The sequence below is a fragment of the Phyllostomus hastatus genome, unplaced genomic scaffold (genome assembly GCF_019186645.2).
Source record: "Phyllostomus hastatus isolate PE091 unplaced genomic scaffold, TTU_PhHast_1.1 phas_scaffold_21, whole genome shotgun sequence".
NCBI lineage: Eukaryota > Metazoa > Chordata > Mammalia > Chiroptera > Phyllostomidae > Phyllostomus > Phyllostomus hastatus.
Genome location: NW_025334017.1, coordinates 49,201,861 through 49,229,676, shown reverse-complemented (window position 1 = coordinate 49,229,676; position 27,816 = coordinate 49,201,861). Strand labels below are relative to the sequence as shown.

The window sequence follows — 27,816 nt, the reverse complement described above, 5'->3', positions numbered from 1 at the left end:
CCCGAGGCTCTGACCCCACTGGGTGTCTTTCTATTTCCATAGAAAATAAGAACGTCCATCTCCCACTCCTTCCCTCCAGGCTTCCTCTGGGGCCTTCGGGACACTGGCCGTGGCTCCGGCGCCCTGGGCTAGGCGTGCCGTGCGGCCGGGCCGAGAGCCCTTGGCGCGGCAGGTGCGGGCACTCGAGTCCGGGGTCTGGGGGTCCACGCAGGAGCGGCGGGTCCCCGCGCTCATGGCCAGACCCACTCCTGCCGCCTCTCGCAGCACAGGGTGGGCCTGCGGCTCTAACGGAAAACGTCCCCCTCCCCCGGCAGCACTGGCTTTGCGTCCCCAGACGGGACGGACCACGGGTACGTCGAGAGCTCCAGCCGGCGAGATCACGGGTCACTTCCTACACGACGGCAGTACGCTCCTCCGGAAAAGTCGCACCTGCGGGCAGGCTGGGTGAGTGTGGGGTCGGCGGCGGGACGGGGCGGGAGCCGCCGCGGGGCCGGCGCGGGGGCGCCTCGGCGTCCGCACGACCTCGGGGGTCCCTGGAGGCGGTAGACCTCTCGCCGCTCCTCCGGTCCAGAGCCGGTCAGACTACAGCTCCCAGGATGCTTCGGGTGGCCGGACTACACTTCCCGGGATGCTCCGCGACGCGCGGGGCGGGGAGGAGCTGGACCTGCGCGGGAGCGGGGGGCGGGGCCGTGAGAGCGCGGGAAGTCCGGATCCCTGAGCGGCACCGGACCACGATGAGCCTGGACAGAGAGCTCCGACGTAAGTCCCCGAGCCGACCGCCCGAGCGCGGTCCCGGGAGCGGTCTGGCGGGCGCGGGTGGAGGGCCTCAGCTTCCCGGCCTCGTTCTCTCTCTGCAGAGCTGAGCAAGGCTAAAGCCAAGGCCCAGACCAGCGGACAGCTGCGGGAGGAAGCCGCGCTCTGTCACCAGCTGGGGGAGCTGCTGGCCAGCCATGGTGCGTGTCTCGCGCGGAGCCCGGCGGTGGGGACGTCCACGGCCGTGGGGGGGGGGGGCGGCGCACTCAGGATGGGGGCGGTAGCGCTGTCTAGCGCCCTGCCCGCGGCCCCCGGCGGGCCGACTGCCCAGCCTTGCTGAAGCCCGCCCACCCTCCCGCCCTCCAGGCCGCTACCTCGAGGCCCTGCAGGAGCATCAGCAGGAGCTGCGGCTGCTGGAGAGCACGGACGATACCCTGGGCTGCGCCGTGGCCCACCGGAAGATCGGGGAGCGGCTGGCGGAGATGGAGGACTACTCGGCTGCCCTGCAGGTGGGCGGCACACCCAACACCGGACCCAGGCCGGACCCAGGCGTCCTGGGCCTGTCCTTCGTGGGCATCCCTTTTTGAGGACTGAGGCACAGTCTCTAAAGCTCCGGCCTCTGGCAGCACGGTGACGTGCTGTGTGCAACTGGGCCTCACCTTCAGGGGGTGGTGGCCTGGCTCTGGGTGGGGCTGTAGTAACCCAGCCTTTACATTGTGTCCACACACCCCGCTCCCCCTCCCGCCCCTGTCCTGACAAGTACCCGTTGGGTTATGGAACTGGTGTCCCCACAGGTAGCCCTTGGCATACAGGAGATGTTTTGGACGGAGGGGGTGTTCTGGGGAGCAGGGGCTCTCCTGTGCAAGGATAGCGAGCCCCTGCAATGTGGGGTTTGCTGGAGGCAGGAGCTGGCTCACAGCCACTTATCCCTCTGCGCACCAGCACCAGCACCTGTACCTGGAGCTGGCCCGTTCCCTGTCCAACCACACGGAGCTGCAAAGGGCCTGGGCGACCATTGGCCGCACCCACCTGGACGTCTATTACCATTGCCAGTCCCAGGACGCCTTGCTGCAGGCTCGGGCTGCCTTCGAGAAGAGCTTGGCTATTGTGGATGAGAAGCTGCAAAGTGGGTGCCCTGGGGTGCAGCCCTCCCCACCCTTTGTGTCCAGGGCTATGGGCCCAGGAAACTGCAGCTCCACCTGTGTGGGTAGGGTTGGGATCTGTTCTCATTAGCCCCCTAAAGAGGGGGCACATCACCCACACTCCTGGCAGCATCAGCGCTGGAAGTCAGCCCTCTGCTCTCTGTCTTTCCGCACTGTTCGCAGCGTGGCTGCTGCGACCCCCGAGAGAGGCAGGAAGAGGGGTGGGGGACAGGGCTCAGAGCTGGAGACCCTAACTGGGGTCAAGGCCCTGAGTGTCCAGAGGTCATCTTCCAGGGACGTTGTCCAAGCGAGAGCTGAGTGAGATGAGGGCCCGGCTCTACCTCAACCTGGGCCTCACCTTCGAGAGCCTGCAGCAGGCTGCCCTGTGCAACGACTACTTCAAGAAGAGCATCTTTCTCGCTGAGTAAGCCTGCCCTGCTCAGCCAAGGAGGGAGCAGAGTCCCCCGTTCCAGGAGGAAGCAGCTGTGGGGCGGGCAGCCTGGCCAGTCCGCCTCCTGCGGGGGGAGGGGCCGCCGGGCGGCTGGGCCCAGCGTGCAGCGCCCTGAGCACTTGCCACCCCCCGCAGGCAAAACCACCTGTACGAGGACCTGTTCCGTGCCCGCTACAACCTGGGCGCCATCCGCTGGCGCCACGGGCAGCACTCCCAGGCCATGCGCTGCCTGGAAGGGGCCCGGGAGTGCGCGCGTGCCATGAAGAAGGGGCTCATGGAGAGCGAGTGCTGCCTGCTCATCTCACAGGTGCCCTCTCATGGGCGAGGGCTCAGGCTCGGCCTCGGGCAGCCTGGGGCCCCAGCCTGACCTCCCTCACCCCCAGGTCCTCCAAGACCTGGGCGATTTTCTGGCTGCCAAGAGAGCACTGAAGAAGGCCTACAGGCTGGGCTCCCAGAAACCGTCGCAGAAGGCAGCCGTGTGCCGGGCCCTCAAGCATGGTGAGCCCGGACGGCACCCTGGGGCTTGGGGCTCCCCTCCCTCAGCAGAGGGGACCGGGCATGTGTCCTTGAGGAGGTGGCAGCTCCCCACTTCCTGCTGGGAGGAGAGTCCTGCTTCCCCGAGTCTTCAGCTCAGTGTTGGAGAAGCCCTGGGGCAGGTCAGGAGCCTGGCTGGGCATTCCCCGGGAACCTGGATCTTTGGCAAACTGGACAAATGTCGTCCCACCTAGAGCGGGCGCAGTGTGTGGCCCGGGGTGCTGGCGGGCGGCGTCAGCAGTGGCCGGCAGTGGCCTGCCTGTGACTCGAGGCAGCAGTGCTCGGAGGCGTCGTCTGTTTGTTTCAGTCCTTGTAACAAACCCCACAAGGCCGAGTCTCCGGCTAACCTGTCTTGCGGACGGGTGGGTGGGGGCCAGGCAGGGCGGGCGGCCCACCCAAGGGTGTACAGCTAACAGGCGGCAGAGCTGGGCTGGACCCCGCGTTGCACCGCCGCTCGCACGGGGCTCTTCCCGGCAGTGCTGGCGGTGACCCAGCTGCAGCAGCGCCTGGAGGAGTCTGAGAGCAGCGACCCCCGTGGCGCCATGGCCCTCTGTGAGCAGCTGGGGGACTTGTTCTCCAAGGCAGGCGACTTCCCCAAGGCAGCCGAGGCCTACGAGAAGCAGGTGCACACCTGGGCAGGTGGGAGGGAGGGACCGCAGCGCTCTGGGCTCCCCAGGTGTGCAGGGCCCTGGCCTCACTGTCTGGTCCCCAGCTGGATTTTGCAGAGCAGCTGGGCCGGCCGGGGCCTGAGCTGGCTGTCATCCACGTGTCCCTGGCCACCACCTTGGGGGACATGAGGGACCACCGCCGGGCCGTGCACCACTACGAGGAGGAGCTGAGGCTGCGGGACGGCAACGCCCTGGAGGTGAGCGGCGGCGGCGCACTCAGGTCTCTGCGCCTGTCCCCACAGCTCGGCCTCGGCACCGCCGCTCTGGGGGTGGGTGGGGTGGGCGTTTCTTTTGAGGGGACAGGGGAGGCCAACGCTGAGCTCACTCTTCCTCTTGCTCCAGGAAGCCAAGACCTGGCTGAACATTGCGCTGTCCCGCGAGGAGGCTGGTGACGCCTACGAGGAGCTGGCGCCGTGCTTCCAGAAGGCTCTCTGCTGTGCCCAGCGGGCTCAGCAGCCCCGGCTGCAGGTGCGTCCCTAACCCTTGTACCCGCCGCCCCCTGCGCCGTGTCTCCCCGCCCGGTGTGGCTGCTGTGTCTGTGGCCGTGACCGGGCGTGCTCTGCTCCTCAGAGGCAGGTCCTGCAGCATCTCCACACGGTGCAGCTCCGGCTGCAGCCCCAGGAGGCCCCGAGCACGGAAGCCAGGCTGCAGGACCTGAGTGCGGACCAGAGCGAGGGTGAGGACGAGGAGGACGGGGAGGGTGACGAGGACAGCAGCACCCTGGAGGCCAGCGAGCTGGAGCTCTCAGACAGCGGTGAGGCCCGAGTGTCGCTGACAGCCCTGGGGTCTGCTCCCCGACACCTGCTCAAGCTGGGCCCTGGGCTGCAGCTGCTGAGGGTGGTGCCTTCGTGGGCCTGCGTCCAGGTTTGTGATGGAAGACACCTTCATGCAAGGGGGGTGACCAGTGCCGGTGAGCAGGACAGAGGGGTGTGTGCAGGAGCCTGGGGCTGCCCCAGACCCTTCCCAGAAGGGCTGGTGATGGGGGTGGGTAGGCACCCCAGGGAGGGGGCACAGGGTCAGAGCTGCAGACCAGGCACCCTGCGAGCACGGGCAGGTGAGAGGGTGTGGGGCTCAGCGCTTCCCGAGACCCCGAGAGCTGGTGCAGATTCCCCTGCCCGCGTGGTCGGCGTTGTGGCAGGTGGACGTGTGGGGCATCTGGGGTGGGCATGGGCCGCAGCAGTTGCAGGGTGGGGGGACAGGGAAGGGGGGCTGGGGCCAGGAGTGCAGTTTTGGGCTTGAGGGGCCTTCAGAAGCTCTTGGCGGTTGTCCAGGGGCTGCAGGGAGGTTAGGGCCTGGCCAAAGGGGGTCGGGCTGGATGTCACTCGGGGGGTAAGTGCAGGGAGCCACAGGGCGCAGAGAGAGGATCAGAGAAAACTTTAGGCCATGCTGTTCAGCAGGTGGTCAGTGAAGAAAGGCTCTAGAAGGGGCCGGAGGCACAGGAGGGGAGAGGCAGGGGGAGGGGCCGCAGTGGGCTGGGCAGGCAGAGGGCTCCCAGGCTCAAGGACAAGCTGTTCTTAACATGAGTACAACCTGTCCCAATGAGGACACGTCTCAGCAGAGGAAGGACACTGCCCACCCAGCGGGGCCTGCGTGCCACAGGCGGGGGCCGGGCAGGCGGGGGCTGGGCTCACCGGGGGTGCCGGCTGGGCTCTGTCGCAGAGGGCGAGGCGGACGGCCAGTCCCAGCCGCTGGAGGAGGACGAGGAGCTGCGGGGCTGCCTGGGCCGGCGGCAGGTGAACAAGGTGAGGACCGTGGGTGGGTGTCTCCTCTGGCGCTCGCTGGCGTGGCCTGGCCCCCTCACCCTCTGCCCCTGTTCTGCGGTGGCCGCACCCCCAGTGGAACCGGCGCAACGACGTGGGGGAGACCCTGCTGCACCGAGCCTGCATCGAGGGCCAGCTGCGCCGCGTCCAGGACCTCGTGAGGCAGGTGGGCCTGCGCGTGTCCCCGCACCCCTCGGGGCGCAGCGGGGACTCTCGGGCTGGGTGCCCTGCCTGCCCCGAGGGGGTGGGAGGGAGTGCCGTCCCTGTGGGGCCCCGCCAGGGACTCTGCCTCTCGGTGGGGGGGCGTCTCCTCCGCGCGGGTGGGACCTGGGCCAGGTCAGGCTGTGGCTGGGCCCTCGGGACCTGCTCTGGGCTCTGCAGCCCGGGACCTGGCCCTCCTCAGGCCTCAGAGCCCCGAGGAGAGGGGAGGCCAGGCCACGGGGACTCGGTGAGGCTCCTTGCCATTGACCTTGGTCACAGGGCCATCCGCTGAACCCTCGGGACTACTGCGGTTGGACACCCTTGCACGAGGCCTGCAACTACGGGCACCTGGGTGAGCCTGGGCCCGGGGGCTGTCGCGCCACGGGGAGGGTCCGAGGAGGCTCTGGCAGCCGGCTCACGTCCCCCATCCCACAGACATCGTCCGCTTCCTGCTGGACCACGGGGCCGCGGTGGATGACCCGGGCGGCCCGGGCTGCGAGGGCATCACTCCCCTGCACGATGCTCTCAACTGCGGCCACTTCGAGGTGGCCGAGCTGCTCGTTGAACGGGGGGCATCGGTCACCCTCCGGACCAGGAAGGTGGGCGGGGACAAGGGCCGGGTGGGCTGGGCCATGGCTGGCGGGTCTGTTCCCGCCAGCCTTGCTCAGGTGGGTGCCGCACAGGGCCACAGCCCACTGGAGACGCTGCGGCAGTGGGTGAAGCTGTACCACAGGGACCTGGACAGCGAGACGCGGGAGAAGGCCAGCGCGATGGAGAGGCTGCTCCGGGCGTCCTCCTCCGGCCGAGGCGAGGAGGGGCCCCCAGCCCAAGGGTCCCCTGGGCCCCCTGGGCACGCCCACTCGGGGGGCAGGAGTGTGTCGGGCCCGCCTCACGGCAGCTTCCATCTCCCCACAGCTCCCCACAGCCCCCTGGCTCCCCGGTCCCCCCCGAGTGACCATCTGTTTGACCCCGAGACCTCCCCTTCCTCGAGACCCTGCCCAGGACCCCCAGAGGCCTCGCAGGCCAGCGCCGGAGTCTCAGGGGCGCAGGCAGGGCCAGCCACGGCCAGGGTCCGGAGGAGCAGGCACCAGCTGGCCAGCAGCAGCAGCTCGGAGGGTGAGGCCAGCGCGGGCCCGCCCAGGCCAATGCCGAAGAGGCCCCGACACACAGCCCCGGGGCAGCGAGCCAGGGCCCGGGTGCCTGGCCACGGCAGCACCAGGGAGGCAGCGACAGGCGGCCGGACAGCCGATCAGGGAGTGGGCAGTGCCCAGAGCTGCCGCCTGGGGCCTGACCCGCCTCGGGGCCCAGGCAAGGCCCCCACCCCGCCGTCGGCGCTGATCCCCGAGGAGGAGTGCCTGGCGGGGGCCTGGTTGGAAGACGACTTGCTGACCCACGGCCGCCGGGGCCAAGGGTACAGGGCCCGGCGCAGCGCCTCGGGGTCGAGCAGCGACGAGAGCCCCGTCAGGCCGCAGGCCCAGGCCCGGCAGAGCCGGCTGCACCGCTTCGGCAGTCGGGGTGCAGGGGTCCGAGCGAGCGGAGGCTGCGGCGCGCCCACGGATCCCCCACGGAGCCCTGAGGTGCCTGGCGGCGACGCCCCTGCGGCAGGCCGTGCCCCGGTGGGTGCACAGGCCCAGACCAGAGCCGGCCCCTGCGAAGGGGGCTGAAGGTGGGCAGGGGGCTGTGTTTTGTAACTCTGCCATCTCCCTGCCCCTTTCTGCCAGGGACCAGTCCTGCCCCCTGCCATCCGGGTTCGAGTTCGAGTACGGGATAGCCTTTTCCTCATCCCTGTCCCACACAGGTAGGGTGCCCCCTGTCCTTCCCGGCCCCGGCTCCGTGTGCCCCGATGGGTTCTGCCAGGGGTGGGAGCCGAGAGCCCGGGGGTTTGCGGAGCAGGCAGGGCAGCAGCAAGGTCGGGCCACTCTGCACAAGCACAGCCTGGGCCCCGGAGGGTCAGGTGAGGTCCTGCGGCCCTGGGAGCGGCCTGGGAGTGGGAGGTGGGCTGGGCTGCAGGCATCCTGAGCAGGTCGGGGAGGAGGAGCCAGATGAGGAGGTTTTCACCCAAGAGCACGAACGGCAGGACCCCAGGACCTTTCCTTGCGTGTGTAGGGGCCTGGCCTGGCCCCCAGGGTTCAGTGTGCCCTCTGTCCCCACAGCAAGGAGGCCCACTCCGTGGCCTGGCTGGCCGACCAGGCCGCCCAACGCTACTACCAGGCCTGTGGGCTGCTGCCGAGGCTCACCCTGCAGAAGGAGGGGGCCCTGCTGGCCCCACAGGACCCCATCCCCGACGTGCTGCAGAGCAACGAGGAGGTGAGCGGCAGGAGCCAGGCCCTGAGTGGGGGGCATCCCTGGTGCCGGGTGTTCCCGGGGCCACTGACCGGACGGTGCTTTCCAGGTGTTGGCCGAAGTGACCTCGTGGGACCTCCCCCCGCTGACAGACCGCTACCGCAGGGCCTGCCAGAGCCTGGGGCAAAGTAAGGGCCCCGGCGGCCCCCAGTCGCCTGGGTAGAGGGGCTGGGCACGTGGGCTCCCACCGTGACGGGCAGTCCCAGACCCCTGGGTCCCCTGCCCACCTGTCCTCAGGGTTTCCTCCCCGACCGCTGTCCACACGCGCGAGTGGGGAAAGTGGCTCCGCGTGGAGACGAGACCTGGCAGAGACCCCGGAGCCGCCAGGCTGAGATGGGGGGTGGCTGGCAGAGGCCAGGGCTCCGCTGGGGAGGGTCCGACGGGGCAGGTGCGGCCAGCACCGCTCACCAGCCGGCGCTGGGGCCCACGGGCTTGGAGAAGGTGGGCTGGGAAGTGAGGGGGGCTGCTGGCGGACAGGTGGGCTCCGGCCCCAGTGACGCCCCGGCCCCTCGCAGGGGAGCACCCACAGGTTCTGCGAGCTGTGGAGTGCCAGGGCCTGGGGCCCGCGTTCCGAGCCTGCGGCCTGGCCCTGCGCCGGGCCCAGCTCGCCCCTTTGCTGCGGGCCCTCAAGCTGCATGCGGCGCTCCGGGAGCTGCGCCTGGCAGGGAACCGGCTGGGGGACGGCTGTGCCGCCGAGCTGCTGGCTCTCCTGAGCACTGTGCCCGGCCTGACCATCCTCGACCTCTCTTCCAACCACCTGGGCCCCGAGGGCCTGTGGCAGCTTGCCGCAGGCTTCCCGGGACAGGCCACCTTGCAGGTAAAGGCGCGGGGAGCAGCAGGTCGGTGACAGGGCGGCGTCGGAACACTCGGCCACCCGCGCTGGGCCAGGCCTTGGTGGGAGGGTGCAGCCGGGGGTGCTGTGCTGGCTGAGGCCCAGAGCTGGGACGGCAAGGACACCAGGTGCTCTGGGGCCTGTGTCTTCCTCAGAACCTGGAGGAGCTGGACTTAAGCATGAACCCCCTTGGGGATGGCTGTGGCCAGGCCCTGGCCTCCGTCCTGCGGGCCTGCCCTGCGCTCAGCACTCTGCACCTCCGGGCCTGTGGCTTTGGCCCCGGTTTCCTCTTGAGCCACCAGGCAGCCCTGGGCTGCGCCTTCCAAGGTGAGCTGACTGCACGTCCACTCCCTGGCCCCAGGGGCTGTGCCTTGAGCAAGAGGCATTGGCCTGGCTTCTGGACACACGTGGGTAGACAGATGTGGGTGCGCGACCTGCTGGGCGCCGGGGCATCTGGTACTTGCCCAGTTGGGGCCGTACCGCAGGACAGAGCCCCAGTCCCAGCAGTCCCACTGGCCCTGTCCCACGCGTGGGCCTGCGGTCACTCCACTGCAGGCCCCCAGGGCCTCGAGAGCCACTGCCCCAGAACTGAGACCGGGGCCTTTCTGCCGAGGGGTGGGGCTCGGGGGTGGGGCTCGGGGCTCTGAGCACTCCCTAACCCCACCACACCAGTTCCTGCCCAGGGCCTATCTCGGGCAACCTGGGCATCCGGCTGTGGGTCAGGGCAGGCTGAGGCCAGAAAGGGTGGGGAGATGCCGGGTCCCTGGGCTCGGGAGGCTGGCTCATGCCCTCCCCAGCCCCGTGTCCCTGGGCAGCAGCAGCCTGTTCCTCGCACAGTCTCGGGGCGCAGGACACCGCAGCACAGCCGGGGTGGTGGCACTGACGTGGGCCCCGGCCCCCGGTTCAGATGCCAAGCAACTGAAGACCCTGTCCCTGTCCTACAACATCTTGGGCACCACCGCCCTGGCCCAGACCCTGCAGAGCCTGCCTGCCCAGACCCTCCTGCGCCTGGAGGTCAGCTCCGTGGTGGCCAGCAAGAGCGACGCCGGCCTCATGGACCCCGTGGTCAGATACCTGACCAAGGTATATGGGTGGGGACAAAAGCCAACCCACATCTGAAGCCTGAGGCTGGGGAGAGTGTCGCAGCCTCTGAGGCAGAGCTGCCATGGGGAAGCTGCCCACCTCGGGCTGTGAATTCCAGCAGGAAGGACACTGGGGGCCCAGGTGGCCTCACTTGCCCCGGGCAGGTCCCAAGAACCACGTCTCCCGGTTCTCTCCTGGGATGAGGCCCTCTCTTCCCGCTGAGGCTGGGTCCCCGAGACTCTCCCGTCACAGTGTGCCAGGTGCGGCCTTCACCTGGAAACTGAGGAGACGCCGCCTCCCTCCGACGCCCCTCACTCCCAGGAGAGAGGAAAGCTGTCTGGCCGGCACCGCAGGCGGGGGGGCAAGTGCCCGCTCACTGCAGCCTGCCTTGGGCCTCCGCTTTCTAGGAGGGCTGCGCTCTGGTGCACTTGAACCTGTCCGCAAACCACCTGGGCAACAAGGCAGTGAGAGAGCTGAGCAGGTAACACTGTCCTGCCCACGTCCTGAAGGGGGTTCTCGTATCGAGGCCCCTGAGCCTGGGGTTTGGGGTGCTAGGTCAGGCGGGGAAAGGGCACAGGGAGTGCTGCCAGCTCTCTCCTGAGTGCGCCCCAAGCCTTGCCACTGCGATCTTGGCCCCTGACAGTGCCCTGACACCCTGGGGGGACGCCTGGGCCCATGCCAGGCCGGGGGGCAGGACCTACTGGGCCTAGCTGGTGGCCCTCAGAACCGTGGGTTTGTCTGGGCAGCTTTCCCCCGTGTTGGGGGCCTCCCTCCCTGGAAACTGACCCCTTCACTTCTTTCGTCATCCCAGATGCCTCCCTCTGTGCCCCTCACTTGTCTCGCTGGACCTGTCTGCCAACCCCGAGGTTGGCTGTGCCGGCCTGGAGGAGCTCCTGTCTGCCCTCCAGGAGCGGCCCCAAGGCCTGAGCTTCCTGGGCCTGGCAGGTGAGCTCTGGGTATGGTGCTGTCCTGCCACACCAGGGCTGGTGACACAGCTTCCTCCTCGGGGACCTGCCTGAGGCCCAGGTGCCTCCTCCTCATGGTGGGCAGGGCCCCTGAGGCTGACACAGTGCAGGACAGGTGACTGGAAAGGGGTGTCAGCCCAGTTCCTAAAATGATGGGGCAGGAGGAGCATGGGGTCTCTGCCTCTGGCCCGTTTGGCCAGACCCTCAGGGATCATGGTGCAGGGTGTGGGACCCCCTTCCAAGGGAACCATCCAATTCCCATTGTCAAGCGGAGGAAGGGAGCTCAGGGGAACAGTGGTGAAAGCTGCCACCGAGGGACCCTCCCAGTTCTCGTCGGGGGCTGACAGACTACCTTCCCAGCCTGGGACCTGACTCAGCTTGTCCCAGTGCGGGCCACACACCCACAGCACCCTGCTGGAGCTACCTCCATGACCGCAGGCCACCCAGTAGCCAAACGCATCGAGCTGGAGCCTGGGCCGGACAGTCCGCCTGCGGGCGGGCAAGGGCTGGGGGCGGGGTTTACATGGGGCCCCAGGAAGGTAGCCCTGAAAGCAGGCCTCTGCGCCCTAACCATGCTCCCTGGGGTCCCGGGCCTCCCAGAATGCTATGGCTTCTGAGGACCAAGCCCCATGTGCCTGCGACACCCCAGCAGCCCTACTGTGCACACTTGAGAGATGAAAAGACCTGGGCGGCGGCATAGACACGCTCAGAGGCGCAGCTGTGAACGCAGCGTTTATTCCAGCCCGTCTCCCCCTTACCTGACCACTGACTGCGAAAAGGGACCCGGCGGGCCCCCTGGGAAAGCACACCCCTTCCCAGAGTGCTCCCCACCTCGCTCTCTGCGGGCGGTCCTTCCCCCGCGCACCGCGGCCGCCCGGTGCGCCAGCTGGGAGCAGCTCCCTGAGGCCTGCCTTGCCTCTCCTCCGCAGGCTGCGCTGTCCAGGGTCCCCTGGACCCGGGCCTCCGGGACCAGATCACCGCGCGGCTGCAGGAGCTGCAACTGTGCAGCAGGAAGCTCTCCTCCGAGGACCGGGCCGCTCTGCGCCAGCTGCTGCCCAGCCAGCCGGGCCCCGGCTCCCGCACGCTGGACCGAGGCTCCAAGTTCTTCCGGTGCCTCTGACGCCGGCGCCGCCTTGTACCCTCCCGGTGTCCCCAATAAAGAATGCTGCTGTCGCCTCACCCCGGCTGTTCCTGCGGGGTGGGCGGGAGACGCGCTCGGCCGGCACTGCTGCCGGGAAGCCGCCGCAGAGTCGAGGGCGGGCGCGGCCACTGAGAGGCCTGGTGCGCGACGGCAGAGCCCTGGCCCGGCTCCTCCTCCCGCGTCAGTCAGTCCGTCCGGGCCCGCGGGATGCTCACGGGTCTGAGCGCCGGAACCCCGGAGCCGCCTCGCCGGGGGCGGGGCTATCGTGGTCAGGCGCAGGCGTGAGAGTTGAGTGCAGATGGCAGGGAGCCGCGCGCCTGCGCAGGCGCGAGGGATCGCCGAGCGGTCGATCGGCACCGGCCCCGCCCCGGCGCCATCTCTCCAACCAGTGCGTCCTGCCCAGGTACTGCGAACTGGGGGGCGGGCGGGCAAGGGTCGGCTGACCCGATGGGGACGGGCAATTTGGCCCTCGGCCCGTGGGCGCCGCCACCCCGCGGACGATACCCTTCCTCGAGCTCTGGCCCCTCGTCTTGGGGCGTCCTCTCCCGGGCCCCGGGATTGGCGTCTCCGAGCCCGGCAGTGGTGGGTAGCAGCCCGGGGTACGTTCCCACAGCCCCCGCCTGAGCGCCCCCTCCGGCCGGCTCTGGGCCCCGAGTGTGCCCCCGCTCTGGGCGCCTCGTTGCTGGCCTGGACCCGGTGGACTCGCTGCTGGCCTAGACCCGATGTCTCCTACATCACGGGCATTCCCTGGAAACTCGCTTTTCTGGCTCAGGTCCGGTTTGCGAGGTTCAGCCGCGTACTCGCCTGTGGCCAGGGGGTTAGGGTTAGGGTTTGCGTGGCTGAAGGGAATGCGGCTGTCACACCGCCTGGGCGCCCCCTCCCTGGGCCTCCGGGAAGGCCGCTCCACAGTCTCCGTGCCCTCACCCAGTGGGCTCTTGTCACTGCACCAGCCGTCTCAGTCCCGGCCCTTGCTTCTCCGAGATGCGCGGCTCGGCTTGGACGACGCTGCGCTCTCCCAGCACTCACCCTACCTGCCCCATGCCCAGCGCCTGCAGCTGGGTGGCCCAGGGTTCCTTTTTATCTTCGTTTGCCCCTAACTGCCCCTCGCGGGACAGCACCAGCTCAACACTGACCTCCTCCTGCCTCTGCACTCGTCTTGGGTGTCTAATGGAGCCTCAAGGCTAACATATCCGAACCAGGGTGCACTTCCCTGCCCCCCCTGCCTGCCTGTAAACCTGCTCCTCAGCTCATCTTACCGTCGTGGTGCCGTTGGGCCCAAAACAAGGGTGTCGTACTTGGCTCCTTTACGCCCCTTTCCAACCCTTCAGAGGGACGGGTCGGTCTCCAGAACATGTCTGGAACTAGCCCCAGCCATTGCATCTGCTTCCTGACTGGCCAGGACCCTACCAATGGCCTCCTGCCTCCCCTCCTCCAGCCCACTGCCCACCCAGAACCCCCAGAGCTTGTCTTGGACCCTCCAGGGGCTCCCACTGAGTCAGCGGAAAGCTCACACTCAGACCCCTGACCTGTGCGCCCTGTGCACGGTGGCCCTGCCTCCTCTCCCTCCTCTCCGCCCCACCTGCCCCTGGGATGCTCCTCACTCAAAGCCCTCTAACCCCCGCTTGTCTGCTCCCCCACATCAGCACCTGTACGGAGACCTGCTGTCACCTGTGCTGTTTCTTCTGCCCAGACACCCCTCTGGGTCCTCGGGTTGTCCATCTTCCCCTGGTCTCGGGGCTCTGAGCAGCCTGCCCTTCCCTGCACCTCGACTGCTCCCCTGAGGTGCTTCCCCCTGACAGTGTCCAGGGCAAGGCCGGGGGCCCTGCACAGCATTCGCTGTCCTGTGTGTCCATTTCTGCTTCTCATCCATCTCTGCTGAGGGTGGGGAAGCTCTTGGTGAGGAGTCAGGGGCCCCCTTCGAGTCCTTGCTGGTTCTGCTCCGCAGGTGTCTGCTGCGGCCACCTGACCTTCCAGGATGTTTCACGGGATCCCAGCCACCCCAGGCATGGGAGGTGAGTGTGCCTGAGCTGTGCCCAGGGGCAGGGCACGCCCAGGCTTGGAAGTGCCTGCTGCAGAGACTGATGGGAGCCGTGGCCAAGGGCTGTAGGGGGGTGTCTATGTGTCCTCCGCAATAACAGCCTCAGGGGCCGGTGCATTTCATCACCGGGGCCCAGAGACCCCCTCCAGGCAGGGGCTGCACACGGACATGACAGCGTTAGTGTGGCTGGGACCCCAGGAGGTTCTGGGCGTGCCAGAGTCACCCAGCCAGGGGCGAGATCACGCATGGTGCATGTGACAAACATGTGTGCCCCATCACGTCATGTGAGCAGGGTATGGTCTCCCTGCTGTAGGGTGAGGGGGCCGACGAGCAGTGGTGGGACGGGGGGTCCAGGCTCCAAGTCTCCCCACAAGCTGACAGCATTCCCGGGCCCCGGCAGACTGTGTGACAGAGGCCGGGGGGGCGGGGTGTTGGGAGGGGCTGGGCGGACGGACAGGCCTGCCAGCTCTGCGCCTGCTCTGTTGCAGCCCCTGGAAACAAGCCGGAACTGTACGAGGTGAGTGGCAGGCACCTGCCTGGAGGGCACTCACCAGCAGCACACGCTCGGGTGGGCAGCCACCCCGTGCCCACACGGCCCCTCTCTCCGACAGGAAGTGAAGCTGTACAAGAATGCACGGGAACGGGAGAAGTGAGTCCGGCACCCAGGCTGCCGCCCGGGCGCGCTCCGAGGGTCTGGGGGACATCGGTCGGGCTGGGCCAAGGGCGGGGTTTGCCGCAGCCGTGCCCTGGGTTCTGGGGGCCTTGGCGGCCACCTGATGGACATGCTCTCCTCAGGTATGACAACATGGCAGAGCTGTTTGCCGTCGTGAAGACCATGCAGGCCCTGGAGAAGGCGTACATCAAGGACTGCGTCACCCCCAACGAGTGAGGGTCCTATCTGGGCCCACCGACGGCTGCCTGGCTCCGGAGGCTTGTCTCCGCCCTCTAGGGCCTGGGTGCTCAGCAAGAGTGAGGGGGGTCTGCTGGGGGCCTCCGCCACCCGGTCAGGCTGGGCAGCCACCCCTGGGTGCTGGCAGCCTGGGCACCTTCACAGCCTGGAAGTCCTGGCTTTTCTGCAGTGTCCGCAGGGAGAGGTGCATCTACCACCCTGGCCGCCAGCCTGCTCCCCTGGGTGCAGGTGTCCTTGGCAGTGTGAGGGCATCAGAGGATGAGGGGAGAATTGGGGAGGGGGTGGCTGTGAGGTGCTGCCTGCCAGACCCGGTGCTGCAGGGAGGGCCGTGGAGCCTTGGTTCGGAGGACCAGCGTGGCCCGGGAGGGCGGGCAGAGGGCGCTGTTGGGCCTCTGCCCGGCGCTGGGCTTGGGGCCAAACTGCCCGCTGCAGGCCTGGCACCCTGGGGCAGCCGACCAGAGCTCTTTCCCTGTGGGGACCCAGGTGAGCCGTGCTGAGCCCGAGGCCGGCCCTCTCCCCAGGTACACTGCAGCCTGCTCCCGCCTCCTGGTTCAGTACAAAGCCGCCTTCCGGCAGGTCCAGGGCTCCGAGATCAGCTCCATTGACGAATTCTGCCGCAAGTTCCGCGTGCGTCCCCAGGGGGGCAGGAGGGGGCCCACGTGGGCACTGCCGAGAGTGGCCCGGCCAACACCCCCGTGCCCCCCTCAGCTGGACTGCCCGCTGGCCATGGAGAGGATCAAGGAGGACCGGCCCATCACCATCAAGGACGACAAGGGCAACCTCAACCGCTGCATCGCCGACGTGGTCTCGGTGAGCCCGCCGCGGCCTCGGGGACGAGGGTCCCGGGGCTTCCCAGCTGCACGGCACTGACCCCCTGCACAGCAGGGGGCCTGTGGCTCCGTGTGAGAGGGGTGGGCAGGCCCCTCCTCGGGTGGGGGGGGCAGTGTCCAGGAGGCCCCTGAGTCTCCCCCGCAGCCCGGGACCCCCCTGGGGTAGCCCAGGGCCATGGAACAGAACTGCCGGAGGAGTCCGGTGACCAGGGGGTGGAGGCTGAGGAGGGAAAGGCTGGGCCCCCGTGGCCGGAGAGGGGCTGAGCGGGAGCCTGGGCAGCCCCGGGGCCGGGCGGGCTTCCTCACGCACGCGCCTGCCCCAGCTCTTCATCACGGTGATGGACAAGCTGCGCCTGGAGATCCGCGCCATGGACGAGGTGCGTGGCGTTCCCGGGCCTGCCGGCGAGGGCGGGGCGCCGGGGAGGGGGCCTCACCGCGTGGCTTTGGCAGATCCAGCCTGACCTGCGGGAGCTGATGGAGACGATGCACCGCATGAGCCACCTGCCGCCCGACTTCGAGGGCCGCCAGACGGTCAGCCAGTGGTGAGTCTCGGGCCTTGCTGGGGGCCCCGGGCCCTCCGAGCAGCCCCCCACCGACCCTTCCTGGGGGCTCCGGGCCCCTCCGAGCAGCCCCCCACCCCTGCGCGCCCACCCCGCAGGCTGCAGACCCTGAGTGGCATGTCGGCGTCCGACGAGCTGGACGACTCCCAGGTGCGCCAGATGCTGTTCGACCTGGAGTCGGCCTACAACGCCTTCAACCGCTTCCTGCACGCCTGAGTCCGGCCCCCCCCCCCCCGCCGCCGGAGCGGGGCCTCTTGGCCTCCCAGCGTGGCCTGCGGCCCGCAGGCCCCTGGACTCTCCACAGCAGCCCTCTGTCCCTGGGGTCTCGGCCCCAGAGCCCCTTCCCCGTAATAAACATGTCTTCTGAGCTTCCGGCTGCGGTGGGCGTCCCACCCCCAGGGCCTGTTTGCATCTTCGCCCGGACCCTGCTGCCCTGGGGCCCGGGGGCTCTGCACACAGTTCGTCGGGGAGGGGCCTCCTGGGCCCCACTTTGGGGTGCCCGCCTCCCTGGGGGTGCCGCCTGGACACGTGAAGTGGCGGTGGGGCCTCCACCTGGGCCAGGCCTGGCAGCAACCCAAGCAGACGGCGACGGAAGGCGCGGCCAGGGCTCGGGGCCCCGGAGGTGTTTCACCCCGAGCACCTGTGGAGTTGAAGAAGAGACGAGCCAGGGTTTAATCGGCATCTTCTCCTTGACGGTGTTTCTCCATATCTGTGGCGGCTAGAGGCAGTGAAGGGAGGGGCCTCGCTGGTGTTGCACAAGGCAGAGAGCAGAGACAGGGTGTCTGTGTGGGGGTCAGCGCCAGGGCCGGCAGTGCTGGGTGCAGGCTGTGCGGGGCGGTGCGCCCCGTGTGTGCTGCGGGGAGAGTCCGTCCGAGCTGGCACCGTGGCGTGGGGTCAGCGACAGCACAGGAGGGCCAGTGGGAGCGTGGACGCCTGCAGGGCACAGCATGCTGTGACGGGGAGGCCAGAGCCCAGCTTGCAGAGGGCGAGCTGGACCCGTGTCTGACTGGGGAGCTGTCGGGTGGGCGGCTGGACACGCAAGGCTGGCAGACCCATCTGAGAGGACGGGGGCTTGTCCCCTAACAGACCGCCTCAGCCCGTTTTAAACCGGCCCTTTTTGTAAAGAAAAGAAAGGTGCAGGTAAGGGGCTTGGAATTCAGGGAACAGGCCAATCAGATTAAAAGCTGCAGCATTCTGTCACCTGTGTCCAGGCGGTGGGCAGCTCCCCCTGGAGCCTGATGGCCCAGATTCCATCTGGAACTGCCCCCAGTTCTCCTCGGGCACCAAGGTGGGGCTGCTCGTGGTCTCCTGGAGTCAGGGTGGGTCGCTCCTTCCGTTCCCCAAACACTAGCTTTTTGCATGCATCAGTTACCAAGCTTATTAGCAATCACCTAAACTATAATTTTACAACTCTGGAATTCCCCACCATCCCCCCACGGTTAGTTTAAACAATCTCATTTTTTTTAAAAGATTATTTTTAGAGAGGGAAGGGAGAGAGAGAGAGAGAGAAACATCAACGTGCAGTTGCTGGGGGCCATGGCCTGTGACCCAGGCCTGTGCCCTGACTGGGAATCGAACCTGCGATGCTTTGGTTTGCAGCCCACGCTCAATCCACTGAGCTGCACCAGCCAGGGCTTACCATCTCAGTTTTAGGCGAACGCTTCCGCAGGGAAGCACTCATTTTGCTGCTGAGCACCTATTAGACCGCCTGGTAGGGGCCCAGAAAGACATTTCACTGCAGATCCACATAACAGCACATGTTGTAGGCAGCAACGAGCCCTAATAAAGCACAAAACAGTTTTTAGCACAATTGACAAAAGTTGCGCTCTCCAGCTGAGGCTGCATTAGTGACTTTTTTCTGTGTGTGTACCTTACTCCCCTAGTTCCTGCATTAGTGACTTTTAAGGCAGCATTTTCTTGTCCTTCAGAGTTATCCCAGGTCCCCCATTATAAGTAAAGTGTTTTGTTGTTGATATGCTGAAACAAACTATAATTTCAGCAGCTTCCCAGGGGAGTACAAACACCTATAAGACATGTGGTGGAAGTTGTTCTACGTAAGTTCCTCCTGCAAGACAGAAGTCAGAGATGTTTAGAACATTTTTGTTAAATATACCTAAATATTTTTATCTCATTTGAAAGGAACAAGTTCTCCATAACATGGGGTTAAACAAAAAGTAGTGAATATGTTTTTTAGACGGGATGGGAGGGAAAGAAACAGCAGTGTGTGTTTGCCTCTTGTGCGCCCCCTACTGGGGACCCAGGCATGTCCCCTGACTGGGAATGGAACCAGTGACCCTTTGGTTCACTGGCTGGCACTCAGTCCACTGAGCCGCACTAGCCAGGACTTTCCACTCTCTTTTCCTGCAACAATTCCAGTGCCCTTGTCAATGCAATCAGTTCAGCTTTCTGGGCAGAGGCCCCTGGCGGCAAGGCCTTGGCCTCCACTGCTCCTTCAGGAGTCACAGCTGCACGCCCAGTCTCTCTGCTTCCCTTGTCCACCTAACTGCCTCCATCTGCGGAGAGAGTCCAGGCCGCCTCTCCTAGAGGTCGGTCCTGGAAGTCAACTCTGCTAGGATGCACTTCACCAATGATCTCTCAGCGCAGTCATGCATCTGCAGCTGGACCAGGCTCCGGGAGGAGAGAGGCAGGATCTAACCTACAGTTTTGAGGGAGATGTTGAAATTGTCCAGAAGGATGGCTTCGTACCTGCCCCTCCTTCCAGCAGTGGGCCTCGAACGTCCCTTCCATCCCAGCAGGCTCAGCACTCGCTGGGGCACGCAGCTGGCGTGAGCTGCCCCAGGGAAGACTCCAGCTTCCTGCGAGAGCTCGCAGGGGGCTGGCCGCCCCTGGACAGTGTGGTCTAGTTTCCCTGACAAGGATGCCGGGGGTTGTGTGTGGAGACGCCTGGGGCAACTTCCTGCCTCTCCCGAATCTGAAGATCAGTGTCACTGAAAGGGCTCCGGCGGGTTTGGAAGCCCCAAGGCCGGTGCAGAAGCCAGGAGTGCCTCCAGGGACTCGGAAGCCTGGGTGCACTCCTTCGTCCCTTCTGAAGGGATGCGCTCTGGCCCTTCCAGAGTTTCTCCAGTTTAACAGACCTGACGTAGAAGCAGAGCATGTGCCTAATAACGCCCAGCAGGCTGGCCCTCGGGCCCTGGGGCCACCGGGAGTCTCCACAAAGGGCATCGCCCGGCCCCGGCAGGGGCTTGTCCTCTGAATCTGGTTCCTTGACGGGGTCGAGACTGCGAGACCAGTTCACTTTCCCGGTTCCCTCAGCCCAGCACGGAGGAAGACCCCCGCCCTGGGCCTGGAGGGCCTGGGAACCCTGACAGCAGCCATGACGCCCAGACCTCCCCGGGCCCGTCCTCCAGCATCTGCTGTCTTTCACAGGCAAACGCCCTCTTGTCTGGACCACTCACCCACCTGTTTCCTTTCAGCCCCGCACCGTGGCTATAGACACTCAGGAAAGTTCCTAGGAAGGGCATTTCGTCCCACTTCCCCGCCTTGGACAGAACAACTCCAGCTGCAGCAGAAGCAGTAGGGACCCACCCGGTCAGCGGCCAGGGCTCCCCGGAGTCTAGACTATGCGGCACACGAGCCAAAAGGCATTGCAGTAAATCCCACTTTCTTTGCAGTCAGCACAGGTCGACCAATCAGCCCAAACGTGCCCCAAAGGGCTGTTTCCCTGAACGGAGGCCCCCCCCACCCCCATTCTACCAGACAGAGTTCTGTGAGCCGGAAAGCACCCTGATTACTGACTCTTGACCAGGACTATAATCTGAGCTGAAAAGCACGATGATTCAATCAAACGTGAAGGGGCAGGAAGTGCCCAGAGTCAGAGCAGAGTCCCCGAGTGAAACCGCTTGGCAGCTGCCAGGTGGTCTCCAGATCTTCACCCCAGGGCCCCCCAGTCCAGGCGGCCAACGGGGCTCCCTGCCAAATACCCAGACTCCCAGAGAGGGTCCCCAAACGGGTCCCCGTGTGGGGTCACCAGTGCAGGAAACCGGAAAAGCCGGCCTTCCTGCCGCCCGTCGCCTACCAGACCCACCAAGCAGAGATGGGGTCGCGTCTTTTCGAGCGCTGCCTTCGGACGGACGGCGGTCTGCGGGAACAGTGGGCCCGTGCCCTCCCAGACCGTCTCAGTGCCCATTTTAAACCAGCCCTTTTTACAAGGAGGGGAAAAGTGTGGTAAGGGGCTTGGACTTGAGGGGGAAATTTAACCAGATAAAAGCTGCAGCGTGCTTTCAGCTGTGCCCTGGGTGGTGGGCACGCACCCCACCCCCCCGGAGCCCGATGGCTCAGGCACCCTCTCCTGGGGCACAAAAGTCGAACTGCTTGTGGTCTCCTGGAGTCAGTGCAGGTCACACCTTCAGCTCCTTGAACAATAGCTTTTACACGCATTGGTTGCTAAGCTTATTAGCCTTTCCTTTTTTTTTAAGATTTTATTTATTTATTTTTAGAGAGAAGAGAAGGAGGGAAATAACACTGTGTGGTTGCCTCTCCCACGCCCCCTACTGGGGACCTAGCCCACAACCCAGGCATGTGCCCTGACTGGGAATCGAACCAGCGACCCTTTGGTTCGCAGGCCAGCGCTTAGTCCACTGAGCCACACCAGCCAGTGTAGCTTATTAGCAATTACATGAAACTAAAAGTTTTCCAACATCAAGACCACTTTTAAAAAGTCTTTTTTTAATCCTCACCCAAGGACATTTTTTATTGCTTTTAGAGAGAGGAAGGGAGCGAGATTGAGAGATTAATATGATGTGAGAGAAGCAACGATTGATTGCCTCCTGTACACATCCTGACCAGGAATCGAACCCAAAACCTTTCCATTTGGGCAACTGCTCCGACTGAGCCACCCCGGCCAGGGCTGGGCGAACCTCGTTCTGTGTGTGGGGGAGGTGGGTGGCAGGCAGAGACACCTGACACAGGACACGGGACACTGCCCTCAGCCTGATGCCCTGCCCATGTGCCACAGGACAGTGGGGACAGAGTCCTCGGGCCTGGTCTCCCTGCCGCCACGAGCTCCCGCCCCACCCCACCCGCCTCCTCGGGGCTCAGAGTCAGGGGTCTGGAGGTCATTGAACCAGGGGGCGGCCCCCTCTGTAAGGCAAAGCTGACCAGAAACCCGCAGGGGTGTGGGCTGGCCCCCTGGGGCCTGCCCCTCCCCCAAGTGCCAGCTAGGCAGAGATAAAGCCGGGGTCGAAGGTCTCCGAGGGAGCCTGTGGGGAGGGGCAGGGCAGGGCGGGTTTATTTCCCTCAGCACCGTTCTCTTCCTTTGAAGGCTGACCCCCATCCCGTGGTGCGGTCAGATGACGTGGCGACTGACTGTCCATTCCCCGGCAGCGGCGGGTGGGGGACGCCCAGCGTGTCCACAGTTAGCCTGCTGTGGGCTTGGGTGTGTGTTTGAAGACAGCGGTGATTGCAACGAGTTTATTAGGCGACAGGGTGATGCTGGAGGGGCTTGGGGACAGAGGAGGGGGCCCGGCACCTCCTGGGCAGCCCAGCACCAGGCCCGGGGGCCACTGGTGGCCCCCTCCGCCCCCAACTGCACCAGGCAGAGGCGTCAGGGCGTCAGCGGTGGGAATAGGTGGGCGCCAGCAGGGAGGGAAGGCTGGGATGAGACCTTGCTCAGAAGCTAACAGGCCCCTGAGCTTGCGGGAGTGGGAGGGGGCGGGGGGTGGCCTGAGGGGCAGCCCGGACCCAGGACTCCAGCCTGCTGTGGGTTCTGGGCGGGGGGGGGAGGGGGGAGGCCAGTCTGGGCTCAGCCTCCAGAACTGCGTGAGCAGAGCCTGAACCCAGCTTCCCCCCTCGCCGGCCCAGGCGTCCAGGAGCCACCTGCCAGCCCTCCAGGCTCTCTCTGTCCCCTCCCCTGCGCCTTCCGCCCCGGCCCACAGGGGCCCCAGCCCACAGACGGTGCCCTGTGGTCTCTGGGTCCGGGTGAGGCGCTGCAGAAGCCTTCCCCTCGGCCCCACGCTGTCCTTGGCCTGAAGCCCTGCCCCCGGGCGACACGGAGCGCTGGCGACACACTCCTTGGACCTGGGATCCTGGCTGCCTTGCAGCTTCTGCCCCACCCTGGCCACACTCCACAGGGCGCAGGGTCAGGGGTCAGCTGAGCAGAGGGGTTCAGCCCAGAGGCTCCCTCCAGAAGGCAAGCCCGCCCCTTCCCCGGGTGCCAGCTCTGCTGTGGCCGCGGAGAGGAGGCCGAGACAAGGTGGGGAGGGGGTCCAAGGCCTGAGTGGGAGCCTGCGGACAGGGGTGGGGCAGGGAGTCACACCCAAGAGCCCCTCGCCAGGTGCCAAAGGGGAGATGACCTGGGCTTCCTGTGAGGAATCTTCCCAGGAGGGTCTGGGGAGGGAGAGGTGACTCAGCCAACAGGCAGGTTAGTGGTTCCACCGGCTCCAGCCCACCCCCAGCCGGGAGACCGCAGCCTGGGGCCCAGAAGGTCGCTGCCCAGGGCTCTGGGTGCCTGAGCCTGGGAGGACCCCTGGGATGGGGGGCAGGGGGGCCCTCAGGGGCATGTTGGGTGTGGTGTCCATGCGGCTCTGCCCCAGGCCCTCGGGGTGGCAGGTGCATGCTCCGGCCTCCCGGTCCAGGGACAGGGGCCGAGCCCTCCCCCCCCCCCCCGCCCCCAGGAGCATAGCCCCCGGCCTCGGCTTCGGGGAGGACCCGTGGCTGGAATGCTCCACCTGGTGCCTCCCGTCAGACAGTCAGGAAATACCTGGGGAAGATCCTGGCCCCAGGCAGCTCTTGCCCCACAGGCAGCGGCTACTTGTTTCGGGGAGGACCTGCCCCTGGAATGGTTAACCTGCACTCCGCGGACAGCCAATCACAGAGCCCTGCAGGAAACACTTGGGAGCAATCCTGGGCCTGGCCCCAGTCCGGCCCAGGCAGCCCTCCCGGCCCTCGGCCCTCGAGTGCCGCCCTGGTCTCCGGGCTTCCCCTCCGCAGCTCCGAGCGTCTGTGGCCTGAGCATGGCGGTCTCGGCCCGGGGCTGCCGCTGGCCTTGGCTGCTGCTGGCCGTGCTGGTGGAGGCCGGGACAGCGGCCCAGCCTGCTCACCTGCTGACTTCGCTGTCTTCGGGCCAGGGCGCTCTGGACCGCGTGGCCCTGGGCAGCCTGTTAAATACACTAGCGGCCCGTGTGCACTGCTCCTCAGGGCCGTGTGGAAAGGTGAGTGCCCCACCCGACGGGCCTCCCGCCGGCCCAGCCCTGCCTGCTCCACCCCGAGGGCTGGCGGCAGAAGGCCTGGGCAAACTCCAGGGGGCGGGCAGAGGCCAAGCGGCCCGGCGCCCGGGCCCTGCCTGCCGCCCCAAGCCCACCCTTCTCCTCCCTGGGGTGGGGGTGCCGTGACGGGGACCCACAGCTCCAGGAAGCCAGGCCCACCTCCCCTGCTGGCCCCCGGGAAGTGCATCCAGGGAGAAGCCATCCGAAAGGGGGGCACCTGTGTGCATGCACCCCTGTAACTGGGGGGAGTGCGTGGGAGCTGCCGACAGAGGGGCGCGGCCCCGCTCACCCGTCTGTGCCCGCAGTGCCTGACTGTGGACGACCTCCTGGCCCTGGGCGGGCCTGAGCAGCCGGGGCCCAGCCCGGGGCCGGCCCTGCGGCCCGCGCACATCGCCCGCCTCAGTGCGGCCGCCGTCCTCTACCTCAGTGACCCCGAGGGCACGTGTGAGGATGTCCAGGCGGGCCGCTGGGCCTCCCGCGCTGACCGCCTCCTGGCCTTGCTCGAGGGCCCCAAGGCCCTGACCGCAGGCCTGAGCAGGCTGCTGCATAGGATTCGGGTCCACACCGCCGGCCAGCCCCCCACAGAGGAGGTGAGGGCCCAGGCAGGTGGGCAGGCCAGGGGCGGGTGAGGGGGACCGAGGGGGCACCCATCCAGGGGATTGGCCCTGGCTGTGGTGGGGAGAACAGTCCGCCAACCCTTGTGGGCGCCTGAGGGTGTCTGGGGACACACTCTGGGGCAGGCCTGGCCAGCGGGGGCGTCTCATGCGTGTTCATCCCTGGGCCAGGCGGAGACGTCAGGAGCCCTGGAGGTGCCTTCATGCCCTTACTGGGGGACGGGCTGAGAGGCTCCTGGGGCCACAGGGAGTGCCCAGAGGGTCGCAGCCGGGACCAGGAGAACCGAGGGTTTAGGGGCCTGTGGCCCCTGGGGGCGGGGAGGGAAGGGGAGGGGTCTTAGGTGAGCAGGAAGGGGTGGTGAGCCACTCTGGGCCGGATCCTGGGGCCATTGGCACCTCGGGGGCACTGGGGGGTGGCAGCGTTGCAGGCCGGGAGGACCACAGTGGAGGTGAAACTGAGGCCCAGCCCCCCGCCCCCCAGGCCTGCGTGGACCTGCCTCAGCTGCTGGGTGAGGCGGCGGGGGCCGGCGCTCCCGGCAGCCCCGGCTTCGTGCTGGCTGCCCTGCTGGACCACGTCAGAAACGGGTCCTGCTTCCATGCCCTGCCGACCCCCCAGTACTTTGTGGACTTCGTGTTCCGGCAGCACCACAGTGACTCCCCCAACATCACGCTGGACGGTGAGGCCTGGGCAGGCCGCTGAGCAGGGCACGGAGCTGGGGGGCGGCCAGGGGCCCACGCCAACGCCGGTTCTGTCCTCCCTGCCAGAGCTGGAGGCCTTGATGCAGCGCCTGGGGGTGGGCGGCATGCCCGAGCCCCACGGCGACCACGGTCTCTACCATCACCACCATTCCCGGGGAAAGAGGGCCGGCCCGGCCGCCCGCAACGGCAGCTCCAGCGTGTGGGACTCGGTGAGCAGCCAGGCGCTGGCGTCCCGAGGAGAGGCGGGGCCTGTGGGCCTGCCCGGTCCCTGACCCCTCGTCCTGCCACCTCCCAGGTGTGCCTGAGTGCTGGGGACGTGATGGCCGTGTACGGGCTGTCTGAGCAGACCGGGGTGGCCCCAGATGCCTGGGCCAGGCTGAGCCCCGCCCTGCTCCAGCAGCAGCTGAGCGGGGCCTGCAGCCCCCAGCCCAGCAGCCCGGCCCAGGACCAGCTCAGCCAGGCGCAGAGTGAGTGCCTGTTCCCCCAGCCTGCCTGCCTAGCTGTGTCTGGGGGTGCTGGCCGCAGGGTGGGGGGCTTCCCAGGGGGGAGGGGTCAGTGCCGGGCTGGCAGGAAGAGACGGGGTGGGGGGGTGTGAGGGCAGCCTGGATGGGAGGAGGAAGGACCTCTGAGGCCTGGCCGGCACCTGGTCGCCTGCAGCCCTGCTGAGCTGTGGCTCACCCCTGGACGCCCTCCCTGGCCTCCCCTCCGACGGCCGAGGGCCGAGGGCCGCAGGCATGCTCTCAGCTCGGCCCTGGCCACCCCCCGCCCCGCCCCAGAGTACCTGTACGGCTCGCTGGCCACACTGCTCATCGGCCTCTGCTCGGTCTTCGGCCTCCTGCTCCTCATCTGCACCGGCTGCAGCGAGGCCGCGCACTACGTCGTCCAGGCCTTCCTGGGCATGGCCGTGGGCGCGCTCACGGGAGACGCCCTCCTGCACTTGACACCCAAGGTCCGCCCCAGCCTGCCAGGACCCTCCCTCCCCCACCCCAGGGACTCCCCTGCCTGGTTCTCCTTCCGGGCACACCCTCCTGAGGCCCTTCCCCAAACCCCAAGCCCTCTTCTTCATCTGTGGGAGGGGGACCCCGAGGCAGCCAGCCCAGTGCCCCCTCCCCCACCCAGGTTCTGGGGCTGCACCAGCATGGCTGGCACGGAGGGGACGGCCACAGCCCACAGCCCACCTGGCGCCTCCTGGTTGCAATAGGGGGCCTCTACACCTTCTTTCTGTTCGAGAAACTCTGCGACCTCTTGCTGCCCCTGGACCCAGAGGTCAGGCTTGTGGGGACTGGGCAGGGTAGGTGGGTGGGGAGGACGTGTAGCAGGCCCTGAGCTGTTGTCCTTTTAGGACCAGAAGGACGAGCCTTGCAGCCACACTGGTCACGGTGGCCACAGCCACGGCATGTCCCTGCAGCTGGCGCCCAGGGAGCTCCGGCAGCCCAAGCAGCCCCACGAGGGCTCCCGAGCAGACCTGGTGAGCCTCCCTGCCCAGGCGTCCCCACCTCACACAGCCCCTCCACAAGGGCCCTCTAGTACCTACACCCCAGCCCCCACCACTGGGCACCTGCCCCCGGCCTCTGAGGCTGGTCTGGGGCCCCAGCCCCGCCACACCTGTCCAGAGGCTCATCCACGTGCACCATGCCCCCACCCCACCCCAGGTGGCAGAGGAGAGCCCTGAGCTGCTGAACCCCGGGCCCCGGAGACTGAAACCAGGTAAGCCCTGGGGAGGTCCCCCACGGGTTGAGGCGTGAGGTTTCCTGGTGGCCAGGCCGACGCCAGCCCATGCCTGCTGCCCCCACAGAACTGAGGCTGCTGCCCTACATGATCACGCTGGGCGACGGCCTACACAACTTCGCGGATGGGCTGGCCTTGGGCGCTGCCTTCGCCACCTCCTGGAAGACTGGGCTGGCCACCTCGCTGGCGGTGTTCTGCCACGAGGTGCCCCACGAGCTGGGTGAGCCAGGAGTGGCGGAGCCCGCGGTGGAGGGTGTGGCGGGCAGGGCGGGGGCGGGGCCTGTCGGGGCTCAGGCTCTCCGCCTGACCCCCACCTGCCGCCCCAGGGGACTTCGCGGCCCTGCTGCACGCCGGACTGTCTGCGCCCCGGGCGCTGCTGCTGAACTTGGCCTCGGCGCTCACCGCCTTCGCTGGCCTCTATGTCGCGCTCGCGATGGGCGTCGGTGAGGAGAGCGAGTCCTGGATCCTGGCGGTAGCCATCGGCCTGTTCCTCTACGTGGCGCTCTGCGACATGGTTAGGGCGAGGAGGGTGCGGAGGGCGCGGAGGGAACTGCCCAGGCCGGGAGCTGAGCGCCGGGCTGACCGCTGACGCGATGCCACCTCCTCAGCTCCCGGCCATGCTGCGCGTGCGGGACCGGCGGCCCTGGCTCCTCTTCCTGCTGCACAACGTGGGCCTGTTGGGCGGCTGGGCGATCCTGCTGTTGCTGTCTCTCTACGAGGACAGCTTCATCCTCTGACGCCTCCGCTCCACGTCTGGGACCCCGAGCCTGGCTCCTGGCCTGTGCTGTCTCAGCCACAGCCGGGTACCCTGGAGTGCCCCAGGCCTTTGAGAGTCTCCCTCCCCCAGGCCCCAGCAGCTCCGACTCAATAAAGGCATTCTTGCCCTTGCTGCCCAGCCTGCTGCTCCTGCTGGGAGGGAAGGGTCTCCACCCAGAAACGCTGATGAGTGAGGCAGCGCCGGGGGCCCTCATGGGGAGCCAACTCAGCCATGCGCCCCAGCCTCAGACCTTCCTCCACCGATGGAGAAAGAGGGTCCACCAGGTCGGCGCACCTTGGCCGCCCCCCTGCCAGGCCTGGGGCCAGCAGCCCCTCTGCCTGGGCTGGAGCCTCACCCTACCTGCTGCTGCCCTCCCTGGGCATGCTCCTGCAGGGCATCCGGCTCTGTGCAGGGACCACTTCCGCCCCACAGTGTTTCTTCAGGTGTTGGAGCTCCTGCCAGGTGCTGGTCCCCAGTCTGACAGCCCCGTGGGCATGGACTTACTCAGTTATCGCCGGCGCCCTGTGACGCCGGTGCCCTGACTGTCCGCATGTCAGTGACGCTGAGAAGGAGTGTTCTGCCTG

At 67.2% G+C, this 27,816-nt stretch overlaps 3 protein-coding genes across 4 annotated transcripts; all 3 read left to right on the top strand.

The window, feature by feature from the left end:
• The first annotated feature begins 628 nt into the window (after window positions 1–628).
• On the top strand, window positions 629–11,969 carry TONSL (tonsoku like, DNA repair protein). The gene is made up of 26 exons (XM_045860814.1): window positions 629–759; window positions 858–953; window positions 1,120–1,262; window positions 1,696–1,879; window positions 2,190–2,319; window positions 2,482–2,653; window positions 2,730–2,844; window positions 3,358–3,503; window positions 3,593–3,745; window positions 3,891–4,016; window positions 4,119–4,302; window positions 5,208–5,290; window positions 5,385–5,474; window positions 5,789–5,861; window positions 5,945–6,108; window positions 6,193–6,316; window positions 6,425–7,125; window positions 7,231–7,307; window positions 7,663–7,816; window positions 7,902–7,980; window positions 8,368–8,669; window positions 8,840–9,011; window positions 9,592–9,767; window positions 10,175–10,248; window positions 10,579–10,712; window positions 11,662–11,969. The coding sequence occupies exons 1-26, from the start codon at window positions 735–737 to the stop codon at window positions 11,850–11,852; spliced, it is 4,068 nt and encodes a 1,355-aa protein (XP_045716770.1). The 5' UTR covers window positions 629–734; the 3' UTR covers window positions 11,853–11,969.
• A 208-nt stretch (window positions 11,970–12,177) lies between these two features.
• Window positions 12,178–16,583, top strand: VPS28 (VPS28 subunit of ESCRT-I). The gene is made up of 10 exons (XM_045860946.1): window positions 12,178–12,276; window positions 13,819–13,885; window positions 14,400–14,428; window positions 14,523–14,560; window positions 14,707–14,796; window positions 15,343–15,448; window positions 15,530–15,631; window positions 15,975–16,028; window positions 16,102–16,193; window positions 16,310–16,583. The coding sequence occupies exons 2-10, from the start codon at window positions 13,849–13,851 to the stop codon at window positions 16,425–16,427; spliced, it is 666 nt and encodes a 221-aa protein (XP_045716902.1). The 5' UTR covers window positions 12,178–12,276; window positions 13,819–13,848; the 3' UTR covers window positions 16,428–16,583.
• Window positions 16,584–21,935: 5,352 nt separating this feature from the next.
• Window positions 21,936–27,370, top strand: SLC39A4 (solute carrier family 39 member 4). 2 transcript variants are annotated; one of them, XM_045860844.1, is made up of 13 exons: window positions 21,936–22,422; window positions 22,970–23,380; window positions 23,740–24,024; window positions 24,530–24,725; window positions 24,814–24,956; window positions 25,043–25,214; window positions 25,524–25,696; window positions 25,867–26,013; window positions 26,090–26,215; window positions 26,400–26,454; window positions 26,543–26,695; window positions 26,802–26,989; window positions 27,084–27,370. In XM_045860844.1, exons 2-13 carry the CDS (start codon window positions 23,183–23,185, stop codon window positions 27,210–27,212), a joined length of 1,965 nt encoding a protein of 654 aa, XP_045716800.1. In that variant the 5' UTR covers window positions 21,936–22,422; window positions 22,970–23,182; the 3' UTR covers window positions 27,213–27,370. The 2 variants fall into 2 exon arrangements, with proteins under 2 accessions (XP_045716800.1, XP_045716799.1); XM_045860843.1 differs by lacking the exon at window positions 21,936–22,422 and having other exon boundaries at window positions 22,892–23,380.
• The last annotated feature ends 446 nt before the right edge of the window (window positions 27,371–27,816 follow it).

Coding starts and splice junctions, on each gene's coding strand:
- SLC39A4 (XM_045860844.1), top strand. CDS start 23,183: ATGGCGGTCTCGGCCCGGGGCTGCCGCTGGCCTTGGCTGCTGCTGGCC. Junction 24,025..24,529: donor GCCAGCCCCCCACAGAGGAG/GTGAGGGCCCAG, acceptor CCCGCCCCCCAG/GCCTGCGTGGACCTGCCTCA. Junction 24,726..24,813: donor CCCCAACATCACGCTGGACG/GTGAGGCCTGGG, acceptor CCTCCCTGCCAG/AGCTGGAGGCCTTGATGCAG.
- TONSL (XM_045860814.1), top strand. CDS start 735: ATGAGCCTGGACAGAGAGCTCCGAC. Junction 6,317..6,424: donor GGCGTCCTCCTCCGGCCGAG/GCGAGGAGGGGC, acceptor ATCTCCCCACAG/CTCCCCACAGCCCCCTGGCT. Junction 7,817..7,901: donor TGCTGCAGAGCAACGAGGAG/GTGAGCGGCAGG, acceptor GGTGCTTTCCAG/GTGTTGGCCGAAGTGACCTC.
- VPS28 (XM_045860946.1), top strand. CDS start 13,849: ATGTTTCACGGGATCCCAGCCACCCCAGGCATGGGAG. Junction 15,449..15,529: donor AATTCTGCCGCAAGTTCCGC/GTGCGTCCCCAG, acceptor TGCCCCCCTCAG/CTGGACTGCCCGCTGGCCAT. Junction 16,194..16,309: donor CGCCAGACGGTCAGCCAGTG/GTGAGTCTCGGG, acceptor CCCACCCCGCAG/GCTGCAGACCCTGAGTGGCA.